The 19,385-nt window shown below is 51.8% G+C and overlaps 7 protein-coding genes across 7 annotated transcripts; 5 read left to right on the top strand and 2 right to left on the bottom strand.

Annotated features, from left to right (window-relative positions):
* Positions 1 to 1,028: 1,028 nt before the first annotated feature.
* On the bottom strand, positions 1,029 to 2,192 carry MGYG_05430 (3' exoribonuclease; the record flags this gene model as incomplete). The annotated part of the gene is made up of 2 exons (XM_003172798.1): positions 1,029 to 1,891; positions 1,946 to 2,192. The coding sequence occupies 2 exons, from the start codon at positions 2,190 to 2,192 to the stop codon at positions 1,029 to 1,031; spliced, it is 1,110 nt and encodes a 369-aa protein (XP_003172846.1).
* A 1,810-nt stretch (positions 2,193 to 4,002) lies between these two features.
* Positions 4,003 to 7,112, bottom strand: MGYG_05429 (phosphatidylethanolamine N-methyltransferase; the record flags this gene model as incomplete). The annotated part of the gene is made up of 4 exons (XM_003172797.1): positions 4,003 to 4,071; positions 4,132 to 4,222; positions 4,286 to 6,878; positions 6,947 to 7,112. 4 exons carry the CDS (start codon positions 7,110 to 7,112, stop codon positions 4,003 to 4,005), a joined length of 2,919 nt encoding a protein of 972 aa, XP_003172845.1.
* Positions 7,113 to 8,586: 1,474 nt separating this feature from the next.
* MGYG_05428 (cytosolic Fe-S cluster assembling factor nbp35) lies at positions 8,587 to 9,629 on the top strand (the record flags this gene model as incomplete). Its single annotated transcript, XM_003172796.1, has 2 exons — positions 8,587 to 8,623; positions 8,674 to 9,629. 2 exons carry the CDS (start codon positions 8,587 to 8,589, stop codon positions 9,627 to 9,629), a joined length of 993 nt encoding a protein of 330 aa, XP_003172844.1.
* A 1,474-nt stretch (positions 9,630 to 11,103) lies between these two features.
* On the top strand, positions 11,104 to 12,519 carry MGYG_05427 (endothiapepsin; the record flags this gene model as incomplete). Its single annotated transcript, XM_003172795.1, has 3 exons — positions 11,104 to 11,486; positions 11,552 to 12,324; positions 12,392 to 12,519. The coding sequence occupies 3 exons, from the start codon at positions 11,104 to 11,106 to the stop codon at positions 12,517 to 12,519; spliced, it is 1,284 nt and encodes a 427-aa protein (XP_003172843.1).
* A 606-nt stretch (positions 12,520 to 13,125) lies between these two features.
* Positions 13,126 to 14,442, top strand: MGYG_05426 (GU4 nucleic-binding protein 1; the record flags this gene model as incomplete). The annotated part of the gene is made up of 1 exon (XM_003172794.1): positions 13,126 to 14,442. One exon carries the CDS (start codon positions 13,126 to 13,128, stop codon positions 14,440 to 14,442), a length of 1,317 nt encoding a protein of 438 aa, XP_003172842.1.
* An 863-nt stretch (positions 14,443 to 15,305) lies between these two features.
* On the top strand, positions 15,306 to 17,108 carry MGYG_05425 (mannan polymerase II complex ANP1 subunit; the record flags this gene model as incomplete). The annotated part of the gene is made up of 4 exons (XM_003172793.1): positions 15,306 to 15,388; positions 15,459 to 16,141; positions 16,206 to 16,525; positions 16,578 to 17,108. The coding sequence occupies 4 exons, from the start codon at positions 15,306 to 15,308 to the stop codon at positions 17,106 to 17,108; spliced, it is 1,617 nt and encodes a 538-aa protein (XP_003172841.1).
* Positions 17,109 to 17,902: 794 nt separating this feature from the next.
* On the top strand, positions 17,903 to 19,373 carry MGYG_05424 (hypothetical protein; the record flags this gene model as incomplete). Its single annotated transcript, XM_003172792.1, has 4 exons — positions 17,903 to 18,003; positions 18,108 to 18,922; positions 19,011 to 19,177; positions 19,311 to 19,373. The coding sequence occupies 4 exons, from the start codon at positions 17,903 to 17,905 to the stop codon at positions 19,371 to 19,373; spliced, it is 1,146 nt and encodes a 381-aa protein (XP_003172840.1).
* Between the last annotated feature and the right edge of the window lie 12 nt (positions 19,374 to 19,385).

Here is a 19,385-nt window from a genome sequence, read left to right as displayed (position 1 = left end):
AGAACCCATACTCGAATCTAAGGCTTAGGATATAGCGCCCATTGGGCTGGCCGCAGAGATCAGACTTGCTTGCCTAGGAGAGTGGCATGCCGGAAAAATTGTTCGTCAAATATGCTTTAACAAATCTTGGCCAATTTAGAGCTATGGATCTCTTTGGCAATGATCTATATGCACTTGCGCGTAGCACGGCCGATCCTCCTACATTGGTTCATCTCCATGGGAGCTGGCGCATGGCATAATCCAGGTATACATCTGCATTGGCAAGTCCTTTAGTTAGCGAGTATGCCCGAGCAAGCTGCCATGACAAACCAGTCCTCAAGGTATTTCATAGATTTCTCTCTCCGAACCGCAATGCGGCGATGAAGGCGATAGGGAAAATTCGGGGATATAATGCAAGCCACGATGTCTCTTCCTCAGACAATTAATAGCTAGAGAACGAACGATTTAGAGAGGAAACCAAAATGGTGATTGTGCCTATTAATTTTCTTTTCTTTCATTTCATTATCACAATTGTATCCAGTAACCATAGCTATAACCAGAATGTTTGCTAGACATCTCTCAGGCTGGACAGCTTTGAGGTTTTCTGTAATCCGTATTGCGTACTGGGTACACCAGTTGATATGTCGTCTGGTACCTCCCATAAGCAAAGAGACTGTTGGCCGGATATGGAGGAGATCATCCGGTAAATTGTGGTGGCGATAACCTCCAACGGTGCGCCGATATTGCGCCACGGAATATCAATATGTGGAACAGCGGGGGAGACAGCGCAGTGGCGGGTGTGGCAACCATCCCAATAAGGATATCACAAATCGACAGCGAGAAGGCCGCTGCGCGAGGGTGGGGGGCTGATGCTAACAGCGCTATTTTGATAACGAAGTGCCACTCTCTAGTAAATAATATCCGAAATAATGATGCCCAACCCTGCTTCTTTGTGTGATGTTTTGTCAGATGCTAGGACGATTCGTCGCCTCCTTTCGTCCTAAATTGGCTACCCACATCGAGAGTTAACGATTTCGGCGTGAGGTTTCTTATATTTCCATCTCGCTGCTGCTATCATGTTGTTTATTGTTTGCTGTTTTACTGACAGCCTGCTCGGCGGACTCTTTGACTGCTTCAATAAGCACGGAGTGAGAAGCTCTTGCAGCAGCAATAGCTCCATCCATTAGCGCATCGTGGTTAGGAGAAGCGTAAGTGCCATCGGCGCTCGCACCAGCCATGTCCCCTTTTAGCCATAGTTCCGTAATCTCATCTAGGGACGGCATATAACCCACAACACACGCTGAGGAAATATTAGAGTGTTCCGAAGGGTCAGGGTCAAGTACCACCATCTTAGTTGATGTTGTTGCCCCTTCAGCCGAGCTTGAGGGTTCGACCACAGCCGCAACACCACCAGCAACAAGGTCTAAGCAATCGATTCGCGCGTCTGCAATAGCCGCAGAAGCCACAGTGACACAGTGCGCAAGTATATTCATCATGCCCCAGCCATCAGATCCCGTCAGGGTCTCTGCAGTTGACATGTCACCCCACCACCGATCATCTTCCCCTTCCAAAATCATGATTGTGATATCTAGTCCGCTCTTAGGCCATCGATCGCCGATGATAGCTCCTCGAAGCGCGTTTTCGAGGTGAACCCCCAGATCTCTCTCGTTCATGTCACGAACATGAGCTCTCCGCCGCCTGGCAGCAAAGGGAGCGAATTTAACATGAGCCGATAGAAGAAGGTTTGGAGAGAATGGGGTAGATCGAGAGAGCGGCTTGGGTCCGTTGACGGAGCATATCAGTTTCAGAGAGGAGGATGGTGGGATAAGAGAGCCGCTGGTATTGGAATTGGACGGATGAAGCTCGAAATACGCCGACCCAGACGCCGATGGAATGACTCCTGTTTTCAAATCTAGATATATTAGCATCGCCGGCGGCTTCTTGGTGCGCGTCTTCAGCAACTTACAGATCTTCCTGAGCTCTTTGGCGTCCCTGGTACGAGCTGGCCTCTCAAACGCAGACTTGTCCTTCACGTCTGCGCAGGAGACAAACACTGGCGCCCTTGTAGCTCCAGTCGGGCCATTAATCCTCCTTCGATCTGTCATTTCAACAGCACTCCACGGTAACCGTCTTCTAATTGTCGTCTGTTGTGTCTTGTACAATAAATCTTCATCTTCATCTTGAAGTCGTCGATGTTTTCCGAAAGTGGACATCTCGGGCCGAAGTTTTCCCGGGCTCCTTCGGCGTCAAAAAGCGACTCAGGTTTTTCTTTCGTTTCTTCATTTTCTTCTTTTTCTCGCACAAACAACAAACAACAAACGAACCGCGCTCGTTCATCACGCAGAAGACAGCCAGAGTTTATGATGCTTTGGCGGCTTCGAGTTGAATTGAGTAGAGCGTGGTTCCTCATACTAACAGGTAAGGATTTTAACCAACTCCCCTCTGCAGCAATTCTCTTTTATGATGCATATTTTCACCAGTTCTTTCGGCGATTTACGATGAGCCTTACAGAACATGCACTACCATCTGAATATTTCTCTGTCTCTCCCTTTTTGACTCTTACCACTCGCTACGAGGGTTACGGTTACTGACAGATGAAAATAGGTTGCTGCAAGGCTGCTTCGTGACCGACCCATTGGGTGGCAAGATATACCAATTGACCAGCGTAAGTAGAGACTTCTTCTGCAACCGCCTCTACCGCAACAAAATCTTTCATGATGAGAATCATTTTTTTCAGTTCTGCTTCTGCAATATCATTGAAGATAACAAAATCTTACCAAACTTCCTGAATCACATTCCAAAAATTTTCGACTTGTCATTTTCATCGCACTTCGAACACCGTGCATATAGACTAACAATGCATAGCATCTATAGATATCCTGCCGCTCGGTTTGAAATCATACAATACCAGCCACCCGACCCATCCGGCTGCGTCTAATTGTGAGTTAAAACGACTTTGCCTCCCATATCACCTCGTCATACCATGCATACCAAACCCCTTCATGATGATACCAAGTCAATCCATTCCAAGATCCCGAAAGGGTAACCTCCATTTGATATCGATGTCTCCGAGGCTTGGTTCGAAGGTCTTCTCCCCTCCCTGATACCGGACCTGTCCCCCTTCAGAGCGGATGGGGATGATTGGTTGTGGAGGAAGGCAAGGACATTTTCTTCAAGTCATGGCCCCGGTTACTGAGTGTCAAAGTCCTATCCGGACTGCCGTTCTTGCATCATTTCGTTTTGGAGTGCTGGTTGGGCGATGGTCTGGATGGGGGAAGGGGATGATTTAAAACGGCTTACCTGACCTTACTCACCTTGCCCTGTATTTGTCTGCGAGATGAAAGCTTCTGCCGGTCAAGACACATTGCTGACTGTTTGAAGGTGTAAGTTGTAGATTCATCCATCGCACCTAGAGTAACCTTATATAAATGCAATAGAATAGTGCTGAATTTAAGTCATCTTTCATACCGCCGTATACGTACTACCTATCCATGACCGTTCGTATGGCCTACCTCGACAGCAATGAAGTATCATTCGTACTAGGAGAGCAAATCAAAGAAACCCGGATATATTAAACCTATCCAAGCTACTCTAACATAATCTCATCAAACGCCCGATCTCATCTCTCTTCCTTTTTTTCTTTCTATCTTTTCTTTATTCTCGTAAAATGCATAGTAATAACCGTGAATAATCATATGCCATGAAAAGCAAGGGGATATAAAATGTTCATCGTGCAGGGTATGGAGGGCTGAATGAGCGTATAGGAAAGGAAGAGGTATAGATATGTACGTATTCAATTGTCATGTAAAACAGGCCCAAAGCATGAGGTGTAGGGTGGTGTAGCTTATAAGGTAGTTAAGTGTATTGGGATCGAGTGTGGGGGAGGATGCAACTGTATACCAGATAAACAACAGAGTCACGGATACGGACCCGGACAATAGGGGATAAGGAATAAATGTATAATTCCAGGAAGAGGAAAGGAAGTTGATATACTGTACTTTTGTTCTTAGGGGAAGGGATTGTCTATTTCATTTCTTCGGCTTCACCAGTTGGCGTGCTGGCGCCGTTCGACTTGCGCATACTGTATGGTGCCTATACAAAGAATTAGCCGTTGCTTCTCAGAGGAAATGGAGCGGTCTTATGATGACTTACCAGTACTTTCTTTGCATTGCATATCCTCCATGCGAGGTTCTGTACATTGCCATCAGCGCGAACGACTTCAGTAGCGAATTCGATTCCAAACCTAGCATAAAAAGTTAGTAAAATGTAGCTTATAATGATAGGACCAAAGATAACAGGAACATACATCTGATGAACGACATAGACAACTCGCTTAGCATACTTGAGATCGCTCTCAGCCTCACATCCAAACGGCTCCTCAGCAGTCTGGGGCGAGATGTCAGGATCTCTATCAAAGCAACTCTGCACAATGGGTAGAAGGGCCTGCTCGATTGCGGCGGTCATGAAACCGGCGCCATTACCAGAGACATGAGCTGGAATCTGCGCGTCGTCAAACTTGGGTATGCGGATTTCGAATGGTCTCGAAGTAGTCATGACATTGTGCTTGCCGTTATGATGATATCGGAACTCAAAGAGTCCCTGGGTCCACCATAGCTTGTCGCCTGAGAAGACCATTTGGCCAGAAGCTACCTCGTGGGAAGCGGCATTGTTAGCCGAGCCTGATTTGGCGGACGGGTTTTTGTTGGTGTTGGCTGCGCCGGGTTTTAAAACGACGGCATCACTTATTATCAGGCCCTTTTCACTAAGTACCGAGTCAAAAGAGCCATGGTTGGTAGCTACCCATCGGCCCCAGGAGGAGACGTTGGTGACTTCGCGGGAAGGGTTTTGGCCAATCATGTACAGGCCTACCCAATCCTTCTTGCTATGGTTCAATGGTGCAGTCCAGTTGACTTTGATGGGGGAGCCGTATTCAAAGACGAGTACTTCGGCTTTGTCTTCTGCGCTGTCACCGAGGGTGATGCAGTCTGACGTGTCGATGCTGAGGGAGTAGTCGTTCATGTCGTAGCCAGCAAGATCAGGCTCGATGCGGGTGATGGTGATGCGAGCAGGGTACTTGTGGAACAGCTCGCTGGTATCCTTGACAAATGTGGTGACGCCTGCTGCAAGCTTCGGTCGTGCGGTGTCCAGAACTTCCTCGATAAACTCGATTGATTCGTCCAGGATCCGATCGACGCTGCCGTGCAATTGTTTGAACGAAGGGGGAAGTGAGCGTTTGATGCTGCGTACCAAGCCGGCGTCCTGTCGGAGGCCACGGCCGTATAGTTTTTGCATGTGCGGGCGTTCGACCAGTTGGATGAATGCGATTCCCAGGGTATGGCTGAGCAGGGCAAGGAAGATCATGGCCCGGCTGCTGGTGATGAGTGCAGCGCCCCAGACGCCCGCCAGGCCAAGGACACGCTCGGGGTTGTTGAGGAAGCGGTAGATGCCGCTGTAGGTCAACTTGGGGGCCTCGTCGAAGAAGAAGTCACCGAAGAACCAGCCAAACTCGCCCAGGGACTCGTAGATGCTGACGGAGGTCCAGATCTGGAGTGCAATCAGGCCTGCTCCGAGGACGTGTTTGAGGATGGCAAGACCGTATCCCCAGTTTTCCGGAAGGGTGTACATCTTCCAGGCGGCGGCGATGAAACTGGCGTAACAGAGGGTCATGCTGAGATGATATGTTCCTTTCCATTGGTTCCAGGCTTCTTCCTTGGTCTCTCCAAACTTGACAAAGTGTCTGGTCCATTCTCGGCGGTGGGATTGGCAGTTGAGGATGTAACCGATTCCAACAGAGTACCAGAGTCGCCAGATGGCTGCGTTTAGGACGAAAAAGAACTGGTATATGGGCGTGGACGGGGTGAGCATGGTAAGAGCAAAGAAAAGTAGCTGAATCAGGATGATGGATGAGTCGGTATTGCGGTGGAGATCGAGGTTCTTAACACCGACGAGGTTATGAGTTGAGGAAGGCAGGGCAACCGGAGACGCAGGAGGAGCCATATCACTGCTGTCAGACGGTCTTCGGCTGGATTTCTCTTCCCCAGAGGGTCCGGTATGAGATTCTATAGTTCTCTTTCTCGGTGGAGGCGCATTGTAGGTCTTTTCAATATGCGGGTTCTCGACCAGGACAAGGAAGGCAAACTGGGCCGCATGGGCAAGAATTGAGATGAAGAGCACCTTGTAGCTGGCAGCCATGAGGGATATTCCGTAGTATCCAGCGTAACCAACCGAATACATGGGGTGAGGAGCCATCTCGAAGACACCGTCAAAGGTCAGCTCCTGATCGACCAGGTAGAAGAAATCGCCCCAGTACCAGGCAAAATCCTTAACAACACGGTGCGCATCAAGCTTGACCCAGAGATTGAACAGGACAAGGCCCAATCCGACGATCCAACGAAGCGTGAGGACCAAAAAGTTCTCCTCTGCGGGCCGGGAACCGCATGCAATCGCAAAGAGGCAGTAGGAAGTAAAATCGCACATGAGAATGAGGTCGACAACCCGCCTGAAGACGAGCCAGGTATTGTACTCTATCGGCGCATCTTCGAAGGAGTAGTCTTCGGGTATCTTGGTCTCCAGCTCGCGCTTGATGAAGCTGTACAGCTTAGGATGCGGGTTCTCTCCCGTGGCCGGATTGACGAATATCTTGGTCTGGCGGGCCCAGAGGACCATGGTGGAGTGGTTTGATTGCATGTGGAGGAGCCATCCGATGCCAATATTGTAGGCAGCGCGCCATGAGAGGAAGAGCACCGCAAAGATGGGAATGCGCAGGAAGGACGGCAGTAGGTAGAGCAGGACGATGTGCAGGCCGATGATGGACAGCACCAGGATGTCTGACAGGTTCTTGGGCTCCGAGGGCGAGAGCAGCTGCGAGACCATGTCCCGAGTATGTGGCACAGTAAATGCTACGGTCTGTCAGTCTTTATTCAAGACATATACAGGGAGATATACAGAGGTGTTGGTGTTTACTTACCAGTGCCGTCTGGCGTCCTGCCGATGGTCTTCTTCTTCGCCTGAGCAGCAGCAGCACCATCGGCCTCCAGAGCGTCAGACTGCTTGACGGCCTCGTCTACCGTCTTCGCCTTTCTCTCTCGCAGTCCACTGTCATCCGGCCGCTCAACCGCAGACAGTCTTGCCATGGTGGCGTCTCTTTTTTTTCTGTTTGCGGGTGGTGGTCGAATATCAACAATCAACAACAAACGGCGTAGTCTTCCAGCCAGGCAGCTTCTCCCCGTCCGCTGAAGAGTTGAATCGTCTGATACGATGCTGGCCAAGTTGAATTGGCAGGTCTCTTACGCTGTCGACTCTCGCTGTCCGTCTGTCTTGTCCAGCGGCGAGTGGTGGGCGCAGTCAGTTAAATAGTAAAAATCTCCAACAGACGCACACGAGACCAACGCACAACGTAACTCTTGGCCGCAAAAAGAGCCACCTCGGAAAAAGGCGAACAACAAACACTGAGATAAGACTTGGTCTATCTGTAACTATCGACGTCGACCGAGAGTTGGTTAACTACTTGCGCGAAGACGCCTGTCTGCTTGTTTATTAAGTACCTAAGATTGTATGTAGATCAGGGCTGTTGACATATTCCCCTTCGGCTTTCTCTCGCTCTCTCTCTGTGGGTTTTCTTTTTCCCCGTCGGCCATTTCATGCTCGATGATGTCAACATCCAAGTCGCCTTTTTGCTGTGCTTTTCCCGCTCGGTTTGACTAACTGGCTGCTTGATATCATAGCGGACAGCGAGATAATATCGACATCAACGTCGGGATTATGCCTACAGATGCATGAGTGCATCCCGGGCCTGCAGTGGCATGCATGGAATACGAGATCAGGGACGTCAAAACAGGTATCGGGAAGAAGGGTACATCCACCTCCTCGCCGGCAAAAGGGTCGAACTTCCTCTGATCGACTGCGCAAGGACGGGTTCTTTTGACTTTCGACGGCCCTTGAAAGAATGCGGTTGGAGCGGTTGATGCGGTGATCGCGGGTCGCCAGAGAGGATTCTCCTTGCTATTTGACGGCAAAGAAGAGGAAGCAGAAGAAGCAGAAGCAGAAGCAGTCAAAGGGAAGAAGAGTAAGAGGAGGATGAAGCCGAAGTACAAGTACAAAGGAGATACTTGCTAGACAAGCCAGGGCAGACCCCAGGGACGATCAGGACTAAGTTAGCTTCTGCTGCTCTATCTACACGCTCACCCCTTGCCATCTGCTTATCTACAGTCTATTCTTCTGCTCTTTCTGGTATCTTTTCTTCCTCGTCTTCCCGTCTTCGTCTTTCATCTCGTCGTCTTTCGGTGTTGATGTTGATGTATTTTGATGTATAGTGGGGGTAACGGCTAATACCAAAGTTACAGAGAGAAAGTGGCGCGGAAAATCACATGCTACAATAAGCATGACAATACGTTACCATACACGATAAGGATTTTGATTATCAATCTTTCGATCTTTTTCCATCAAGCAAAAGAAAGCAGAAGCGAAGTTGATAATTCGAAGGACAGCGAACTGTGGCTGGCTGAGATATAGTATAAAGATATTAACGTACTTACCAGGCCAGGGAGAAGGGGATACAAGGGAAGATAGACGGCAAAAGGACGGCAGAGAGAAGGAAAAGGAGGAACCATGGCGGACGCACCAGATCTCGTTGCGCCAGAACCAGGTAGGTGATCATCCGAACGCAGAACAGACACTTGCATAGTTGTTATATAGACAAGGAGAAGACGAAACTAACAGGATGGAAAGAACACTGCCCTGGACCGACGTCGTCGCAGGCCGGGAAGGGAGACGCCTGCGCGGGATGTCCGAACCAGGCGATTTGTGCTTCCGCCCCCAAGGGCCCTGACCCGGATATTCCGCTCATCACTGCACGGCTGGCATCGATCAGGCACAAGATTCTCGTGCTATCCGGCAAAGGAGGAGTGGGCAAGTCGACCTTCTCGACCCTGCTGGCACACGCCATTGCGTCGAACCCGCAGTCGACTGTGGGCATCATGGACGCCGACATCTGCGGGCCCTCCATCCCCAAGATGATGGACGTCGAAGCAGAGACGATCCACGTCAGTTCAGACGGCTGGAACCCCGTCTGGGTGTCGGACAACTTGGCTGTCATGAGCATCCAGTTTATGCTGCCCAACCGCGACGACGCCGTCATCTGGCGCGGGCCCAAGAAGAACGGACTCATCAAGCAGTTCCTCAAGGACGTCGAATGGGGGGAAATGGACTACCTGATTGTCGACACCCCGCCGGGCACCTCGGACGAGCATCTCTCCGTTAACTCACTGCTGAAGGAGTCCGGAGTGGACGGAGCGGTGCTGGTGACCACGCCGCAGGAGGTGTCACTGCTCGACGTGCGCAAGGAAGTCGACTTCTGTCGCAAGGCAGGTATACGTATTCTCGGGCTGGTGGAGAACATGTCAGGCTTTGTCTGTCCAAGCTGCAAGCACCAGTCTGACATCTTCAAGGCGACCACTGGCGGAGGCAGACAGCTGGCAGCAGACCTGGACATTGACTTCCTGGGCTCGATACCGCTCGACCCGCGAGTGGGCATGGCCTGTGACTACGGCGAGAGCTTCATCGACAGCTTCCCGGACAGCCCCGCGACGCTGGCCTTGAAATCCGTCGTCGGACAGGTTGGCACTCTCTTGGGTGACCAAGCTGTCCTCTGAGTAACACATCCATCACACCCACACTACCTTTCTTCGTCATATACGGAGTAATCACCGCGCATTCAATCGTCAGCTTAAGGCCCAGCTCAAAGCCCAGCGTAATAAGGGAGTCAGCACAGATTCTTCAGGGCGCCTGCATCCTGATTAGCTGCTCCTTACTACCCGTCTTATCGACCACGATCCTCGACTAGTTATTTATATCTACCATCTAGCCGCCGGAAGAAAAAAAAAACAAGGCCAGGGCTGCAAGGGGTCGAATGAATATCTCCCGTCCACCGCAGCCATTGAGCGCCTCCGTCAACGAACCTCGCACAACGACCACAACCGCAGGCAGAGCAACCAAGCATTCTCACTAGTCTTCGCTTGCTGGCTTAGTTGGCAGATAAAAAAAGCAACACTGTCGCCAATCAAGGGTGCGTTTCACTGCTGTACATCTGCCGAATCATCGCCGTTCTCCACGCCAAGTTCGAGGCCTATCGACAACTCGCCTCCGGGGCTGGTTTCATCTCTCGCCCAGGCCGGCGGCTGTCTTCCTTTCTCTTTCCCCTTTGATAGACTTTTGCCTGGTGCTGGCTTTCTGTCATCCACTCTTCAGCGTTTCATGCCTCTCGCTTGAGACCTTGCTCTGGCGCTCCAGGCACCCAGGCATTCGTACAGGACCCAATCGGCGACGGAAGAGCCGACACTTTATGCCTTTCAGCATGCCGTCCTGTGGGACTTTCGGCAGCCAGACAGACTTTTTGGACCAGGAGAAGGGCGCCTTTTTGTGTTTTTGCCTGCGTGTTTTTGCCCTGCATATCTTCATTCTGTCTGCATCCTGTCCTCTTTGCTTCTGGGCCTCTAGGCCAGGAAAGGGGTAGAAGGACCCAGGCTAAGCTTAAGGCTGTTTGACACTTGGATCAAAGTCGAGTTTATGCGCTCGTTCTTTTTTCTTTTCTTCTCCTGCGGAGAGATTTATAAAGATACAGACATGGCCTTCTCAGGGATGGACCTGGTTCTGGTTACATCTTCTGTCTGTCTGTGACTCTCTTTAACCCTTTCTCTCTCTCTCTCTCCCTTCCTCACTCTCTTTCACCTCTCCTCCTTCACTCTCGCTTGTTTTATTTCCTGTCTATATCAATGAATTACTGCTGAGCAGTAGATTGCCATCTTTATCTTCCTGTCTCTCTTTCTGGCCGGTCCATTGAAAAAAAGTACTCCGTACATACCTCCGTCTATCTTGCTTGATAGACTGGTGCCAGGCCTTCTTCACTGTGTGGTTGCCCCGGCCGCAGCGGGCTGTCTATCTGTTATTGTCCTGATATCTCAATTGTTGAATTCTTTGATCCATTCATTCCTGTTCTGTTTCTTCTATTCACTGTGCCAAACAGTTAAAAAAAGCTCTTCCTTCTTTTTCATTCCTGCATCTTTCTCCCTCTCTTTTACTTCTCTGCTATTACTCTCTTTTCGATTCTTCTCATACCACACAAAAGCCATGAAGATGCATATATCAACCCTCCTGGTAGCTGTCCTGCTACCTCTCGCACTCAGCAAACCGACACCTCGAAAAAAGGCCGGCAGTTTCAAAGTGAATCTCGCGCGACGGGCAGAGGCAGAGTACTCTCGCGATGGACCAACAGACCTGCAGAGAGCATACCGGAAATATGGCCTCCCAACGACGCATGAGATGGACGGTTACAGCCCACAGCCGATCAGCAAGTTCCCTGGCCACTCGAAGGCTACTGCAAACAACGACGGCAAGGACGAGAAGGGCGAGGTAGTGAACAATCCGACAAACCATGATATCCAGTTTCTCTCGCCAGTGACCATTGGAGGACAACCGTTTATCATGAACTTTGATACCGGTTCCTCAGACACGTAAGTTGTTTTTGATATATCATATATCAGTTGCATAAACGCAAATCGCTAACGGAAAAGTCTAGATGGGTGATGAACACGCAAATGACTGATGACGAGGCAAAGAAGGACCACCACCTGTATGATCCATCCAAGTCCAAGACGGCAACTAAGCAGGTCGGTCAGACGTTTGACATCAAATACGGCGACAAATCTCATGCTTCGGGCCCTGTCTACACCGATGTGATGGACATTGGCGGTGCCACCGTCCATAACCAAGCCATCGGCCTGCCCAGTAAGGTTGCAGCATCGCTCGCCGAGGACAAGACCTCAGACGGACTTGTCGGTCTGGCCATGACGAAGCTCAACACCATCCGGCCACGCAAGCAGAAGACGTTCTTCGAGAACCTAGCCGACGAGCTAGACGAGCCCGTCTTCACCGCTCAGCTTCGAAAAGGCAAGATGGGTTCGTACGAGTTCGGCGCCATCGACAGGGCCAAGTACTACGGCGATCTGATCAAGGTTCCCGTTATCAACGAGAACGGCTTCTGGGAGATCCCCTGCAGCCTGTACTCTGTCGGCCAACTGGACAAGATCCAGACCATCAAGAACAACACCGGCACCGCTATACTGGACACGGGTACCACGCTGCTTGTCCTCGACGAGGAGATCGTCAGGGCCTACTATGCGCAGGTCCCCGGAGCGCGGTACGACCCCAGTCGGTTCGCTGGATGGGTGTATCCGTGCAACTCGCCCATGCCGTCTCTCTTCCTTGGTGTGGGATCCGACCATATGGCCATCATCCCGAGCTCGCTGCTTACCTTCCAGAGCTACGGCCCTGACGCGAATGGCGTTGAAAGTATGTCCCATACCCCCTTTCTCCCTTTCTTCACTGTTTGATCACTTGCTAACTTGTCCTTGAACAGCATGCTATGGAGGTCTACAGTCCAACAACGCCGGTGGTATCCAGATCCTAGGAGACGTCTTCTTCAAGGCACTCTTTGTCGTCTTCGACCACCGCGGTCCCTCTGTCTCTTTTGCTCCCCATGCGTGATGTCTCTAGATACTTTACTTCTTCATGATAGACGGATGCTTCTCTTCTCTGTAGCTAGTTCAGACATATTACACTTGACCTGCGTCATGCCATACATAATCTTAATCTTCATCTCTAAATCTTCCTCCTTCCATCTATCCTTCCATCCATCCCTCCATCTACATCTATATACCTAGGTACCTATCTATATCCCTATATTTCCTATATCTGTATCTTTATCTGTAGTATCCCCGCTTACTAAGCAACCCCTCGACACAAAAAGTTTTCTAAAAATCAACAAGAAAAGAAGAAAAAGACGAAAAGACGAAGATAAAAAGACAAGATAAAAGAAGAAAGAGAAGAAGATAGAAGAAATAGAAGAAGAGACAGCTAATTGCTTCTGCAGAGTGCACTCTCCGACCGAGTGCCCGTCAAGTCAAGCTGCCGCCCCCAAGCCTCATCCCGTCACTTCTCCGGGCGTCGACCCCGCGACGAGCGCTCGCAGCATCAGTCACAGCAGCCACACGAGCAGCATCACCAGGACCGGCGGCGAGGACGAAGGCGAACAGCAGAGGACTACCAGGAGGAGGAACCGATAGACTGAACAGCAGGATAGCGATAGCCAGCATGGCGACGGCATCGACACCGACGGCCTCGCTGCTCTCGCTGCTGCACCGCTCATACCCACGAGCAGTCCCTCTGCAGGCGACGGAGGTGAACCTGCACACGCTCACGCCGCTCATCTTCCCCACGGTGCTGTACTCGGACGCGGAGCGAGCCGAGATCGAGTCATGGCTGGCGGAGGTCAGCAGGCTGGCAGAAAGCCTGAGGGAGGGCGCAGACGCTGAGAAGCTGGGGCTGGGAGAGCAGCTGAAGAAGATCAACGGGCACCTGGCGATGCGGACCACGATGCTGGGCGTGAAGCCTTCTGTGCTGGACGTGGCGCTGTATGCAGCTCTGGCGCCCGTGGTGGAGAAGTGGACAGCCGAGCAGCGGACGGGGGAGGACGGGTACCATCATATCGTGCGGCATGTGGACTTTGTGCAGAACGCAGAGCTGTTTGGGCTGGCCATACCGGCTGAGGAGAAGGTTGCCATTGACCTGGATAATGTGGTTGCTTTACCTAAGGACGAGAAGAAGGCTAAGAAGGAGAAGAAGGGCGAAGCTACGGTTGTTGTTGGAAAGGGGAAGCCAGAGGCTAACTCTACTGCTAAGGGAGAAGCTGCTGGTGCGGCCGCCGCTGCCGCTGGAGGTGAAGCCGCGGCAGGGGAGAAGAAGGCGAAGAAGGAAAAGAAGGAGAAGCAGCCTCGACAGAAACCTGCTCCGGCACCTGCAGCACCCATGTCTCCGTGCGTCATCGACCTGCGCGTCGGCCACATCCTTCGCGCCATCAACCACCCGAACGCAGACTCGCTGTACGTCTCGACGATAGCATGCGGTGATGCTCCCGGAAGCGACAACACGCAGCTCGACGAAGAGACCGGCCTTACTGTCCGCACTGTCTGCTCTGGTCTGAACGGCCTGGTACCCCTGGAGGAGATGCAGGGCCGCAAGGTGGTGACGGTCTGCAACCTGAAGCCGGTGACGATGCGAGGGATCAAGTCTGCGGCTATGGTGCTGGCAGCGTCACCGCGCAACGACGACTCCCATGCCGGCCCCGTCGAGCTGGTCACTCCACCTGAAGGTGCTGAGGCAGGCGAGCGAGTCTATTTTGACGGGTGGAACGAGGGCGAGCCGGAGAAGCAGCTGAACCCGAAGAAGAAGATGTGGGAGACCTTCCAGCCCGGCTTCACGACGACGGAGGGACTCGAGGTTGTCTTTGAGAGCGCCGCGGTGCCTCAGGTGAGCGAGACTGCGGCCTCGAAGCCGGCCATGGGCAGGCTGATGGTCAAGTCCGGTGGTGTCTGCACCGTCAAGAGCCTTGCCGGAGCTACTGTCAGGTAGTCATACCGATAACTAAGTAACCCATGATAGTGAAAATAAAGACTAGATCTATCTCCGAGTCTCTAAGTACCGTCGAGTACCTTAAGTGCCGTCAGGGGTAACTCTTCAGGGGTATCAAATCGATATCAACCATAACACGCAACAGCAGCGTCTATCCTGTCTATCCTGTCTATTCTTGTCTTCTACAGTCTCTATCACCGTCGACTCCCGCTCTCTGCCTTTCTCTGATTCGTATTCCCTGTTGATCTCCACGAAGATCGTCGGCCACCGTGTCTTTTCGCCTTCTCCTTCCAATGTTTCAGCAGCAACATCGCCATATAAAACAACCAACACCTACCATCTACGCATCTACATAGCAGTAACAGTCTCTCTCTACTAGGTATACTTATACTACATCTACAGCTGTACTTCCATCGGTACAGATCTACTTCTTCGGTACTTCTGCAAGACCTGCAGGCGGAAGAAAGATGATCCCTGAAACAAGCTGAAGAAGCGAAAAACCAGTAAAAGACGAGAAGTAGAAGAAGAAGAATAGAGTAAAAGAGTAAAGGAAGAAGAGGAAGAGACATCTGTCTGTCTCACTCGCTTAACTGTCTGTCCGTCTGGCATTTATTAATATCCCCTGGCTGCTCAATAATAATCATAATCCAAATGCTGCGGCTTGCTGACTCCTTTTGAGATCTTCGTCGCTTTTTTCGCCCCTTTGGCCCCTTGTCTTTTTATCCACGTCTTCCTCTTCTCTTCCTACTCTGCCTCTTCTGCTTCTGCGTCTGCTATAACTTGAATATCTTGCTACCAGACAAAGGCTCTGGACTGACTGACCGACCAAGGCCTCTGCCGGTGCTGATGCTGCTCGCGGAGACATGAACAGGCATCCGGCCTTTGCCAATGGATATACCGCTGCCCCCAAGCGGGAGAGCGGTACCTTTTCCATTTCTCCCCATAGGTAGGTCATACCGATCATAAAGGAGAAGAAGAGAATGAAGAATAAAAGAATAGAATGCTGACAGGATCAGATTCCAACCTCGCTCGCAGCCTGCCCTTCGCCGCCGCCGGGCGCTGCTGCAGCGGCTCATCATCGTAGCCGTCCTGTCGACCGGCCTGCTGCTCTTCCTCTTCCCTTCATGGCGCCCTTCGCTGCTCGGAGCAGCCTCGCTCGGCCTCTTCGCAGCCTCAGACGACTTCCAGCTCGAGACCGTCCGCTACTACGACCTGTCGAACGTCGAGGGCACGCCCCGGGGCTGGGAGCGCGAGGAGCGGGTGCTGCTGTGCACCCCCTTACGAGACGCCGCGCCGCATCTGCCCATGTTCTTCTCGCACCTGCGCAACTTCACCTACCCGCACCACCTCATCGACCTGGCCTTCCTGGTCTCTGACTCCAAGGACGACACCTCGGGCCTGCTGACGAAGCTGCTGGAGGAGCTGCAGAACGACCCGGACCCGCGGCAGCCGTACGGCGAGATCTCCGTCATCGAGAAGGACTTTGGGCAGAAGGTCAACCAGGACGTCGAGAGCAGACACGGCTTTGCGGCCCAGGCGTCGAGACGGAAGCTGATGGCCCAGGCGAGGAACTGGCTGCTGAGTGCGACTCTGCGGCCGACGCACAGCTGGGTCTACTGGCGAGACGCGGACGTCGAGACTGCTCCCTTTACTATTCTCGAGGACCTCATGCGCCATAACAAGGACGTCATCGTCCCTAGTACGTACTCCTTGCTTCATTTGCTTCAATTCTACTGTTATAGTTATAGTACTAACTTCTACAGATGTATGGAGACCGCTGCCGGACTGGCTGGGTGGAGAGCAGCCGTACGATCTCAACTCGTGGCAGGAGTCCGAGACGGCCCTCGCACTGGCTGACACGCTTGATGAAGACGCCGTCATTGTCGAGGGATACGCCGAGTACGCCACCTGGAGACCTCACCTGGCCTACCTGCGAGACCCCTTTGGCGACCCGGACATGGAGATGGAGATCGATGGCGTCGGTGGTGTCAGTATCCTGGCCAAAGCAAAGGTCTTCCGCGCCGGCGTCCACTTCCCTGCCTTTTCCTTTGAGAAGCACGCCGAAACAGAGGCCTTCGGAAAGGTACTTCCCTACTCTATAGTCATGGAGCTAAGTAAAATACTAACAAGAGTAGATGTCGAAACGGATGAAATTCTCCGTCGTTGGCCTGCCACACTACACGATCTGGCATCTGTACGAGCCCAGCGTCGACGACCTGCGCCACATGAAGGAGATGGAGCGAGAACGCAAGCAGCGAGAGGCCGAGGAGAAGGAGAAGAAGGAGAAGGCCAAGAAGATCAAGGAGCAGTTCAAGGACTCCAGCGTCGAGTCGGAGAAGGACAGCGCCGCCGTACATGATATCATGCAGAAGGACAAGAATCAGCAGGAACTGAAGGAGAAGGAGAAGAAGCAGGACAAGACCTCGAACTCGAACTCGAACTCGAACTCGAACTCGAAGCAGCAGTCCAACAGGAAAGACAAGAAAGAGGACAAGACAGAGAAGACAGACAGCAGAAAAGAAGCCAATGATGAAAGCAAAGAAGGCAGAGAAGCAGGGAGGAAGACGCAGCTTCTACCGCCCAAGGAACAAGAGGACGCAGACACCAAGGAGAAGCCCCGAGACAAGGCCAGAGACGAGTCCAGAGGCGAGAAGAAGGATGAATGATCCTCCCTGACGCCTCGTCTTTTCCTTTAATGCTTCCTGTCTTCTTCCTGTTGCTGCTTAGACCGTGATGATAGACCTGTAAGTCGATATTCGCCCCCTGCCCCTGCCCCTGACCATCCCTTACTCTACGGTCCCCAGCTAACCAGCATCTACCAACAGCTCTTCTACCAAAATACGTCCCCCTCTGGGGTTCTTGCTCTTTTCTTCTTTCTTTCATCTCTATATCTTTAAACGTCATATATTAGGGAATGCTGCAAGTGTGATGCAACCGCTGCGAGTTCGAAGTCTTTACCTTCCTACGCCTTCACCTCATGCTCTACTTTTTACTGCCTCTTGTCCCTAGCTGGCGAAGCTATATATCAATTTGTCTTTTCTTTTTCTTTTTCCCTCTTTCTCATTTTCTTCCATTGCTTTCTATCATGTATATCTATCCATCTTATTCCGTCTTCGTAGCGTCAAATCCACCAAAATCTACCAAATCTTCAACTTCACCAACTTCACCACCAGCTTCTACTTGTTACAGCTTCATTCAACAATTGTCCTGTTAATAATAAGATGCTTACAAAGTGCCTTCACTGATAAACACGGGAAAAGACCCCGCCAGGCAGCCAAAGAAAAAAGAGAAGCTCCCCAGCGCCACCGGATGCGCGGCCGCACTTTGCACAGCTTTCCAGCGCCTCCGACTCGACAGTTACGGATATAACTGCAGGATACATTGCACATTACACGGCCAGTGATAGAAGCTGCGTAGCTGTGTCACTGTCGCTGTCTTCCCGGGCTCTCGCAGCAGAGTGATGGACCTTCGCCTGACGCAGACGCAACCCTTACAGCCCGTCAGGCTCCTCGAGCTGCCGCCCGAACTGCTAGACCAGCTCGAATCAGACCATCCGCCGCAGTGCGTATTTCTTCTGTCCTGTCTGCTTGCGTCTTGCATGGCTCGCATGTCGCTCGTCTCCTCCGCGTCTTCCACTGGCTGGTGCTGAATGCTGACTCTCCCAGGCTGTATCTAAAGTCATCTGCGCCCGCCGCCTCCTCTTCTTCCTCTACCACCACGACCACTTCGACCAGCACTTCGACTTCGGCTACAAGTACAGCTACAAGTGCGTCTTCTGCAGCTTCACGGCCTGGAGCAGACTTTGTCAACCTGTGCACGCCGGACAAGACGTTCTCGCTACGACAGGTCAACTCCTCCAACTCCGTCTTCCTGATCAAGCCTCGCGGGGCCGCAGACAGAGCTACAGCCACAGCTCCAGCTACAGACACAGACACAGACACAGCAGCATCTACAGCATCTACAGTCACAGCCATCGCACAGTGCAAGTCTACGCTCGAAGTCCAGGCCATGGCCTCCTCTGACACCGCCGTCGCGCCCCTGCTGGCCGTCCTCGCCATCTACGACGAAAGCGACATCCTCATCGACGACCGCACAGAGGAAGACGACCACCCGCTCTCCCCCTCCGAGATCGTCCGCGAGCGCTCAAAGGTCTTCGCAGATATACCCTTCTCCCTCGCCGAGTGCGAGCGCGCCTGGAAACACATCTGCGCATTCGTGCACAAGAGCAAGGAATCGGGAGTCATCGCCTGCCACCGTCCATCCGCCAGAGCGAAGCTCATGGCCTGGGAGAAGATTGTCGAGGGGGCAACGCTGCATGGCATCGATCTCGGCAAGCAGTTCCTTGTCGAAGACCTATGGAGTGCAGTCATAGAGGAAGCTCAACACACCGTCATTGACGAGTATCCGTTTCCTCGCTCCCTCTTTGACGCCATTGTGCGCAGGCTCGTCGACAATTCTCCCATTGATGGAGACCTCAAGTGTACGTACGCGTACGCCCTTTGTTAATACATAACTAGTTATGCGATCTATGTTTGATTTGAGATATTTACTAAGTTTATACCTTATAGGGGCGAATCTGGATCTACGTATAACTGCCCAATGGACTGCGGAGCTCCTCCTGGAGGCGTCTAACGGCTCCCCCAAGTCTGTTCTCAACGTCGACACGTTCTCCAGCGACTGGAAAGATCTCCTGCCAGAGCAATGGAGACCATATGCATCTATCGACAATCTGGACGTACGTCCCCTCTCCCCTACATATGCTTGCTGCAACTGTGATACATTATATATATTCCTCATGTATATATATTCCGATGTATCTATATATATTCACATGCTAGAAATGCTAATATCAATGCTGCCGGCTGCAGAAATCCTGCTATCGCCAGCCAGAGGCGACGACCATCTGTTTCCGGCCAAATCATGGTTATTAATTAATACACAAA

The sequence above is a fragment of the Nannizzia gypsea genome, genomic scaffold, assembly GCF_000150975.2.
Source record: "Nannizzia gypsea CBS 118893 supercont1.4 genomic scaffold, whole genome shotgun sequence".
Classification (NCBI taxonomy): Eukaryota; Fungi; Ascomycota; class Eurotiomycetes; order Onygenales; family Arthrodermataceae; genus Nannizzia; species Nannizzia gypsea.
Note: the sequence above shows the minus strand (reverse complement) of the source record. Positions and strands in the feature narration are given on the sequence as shown.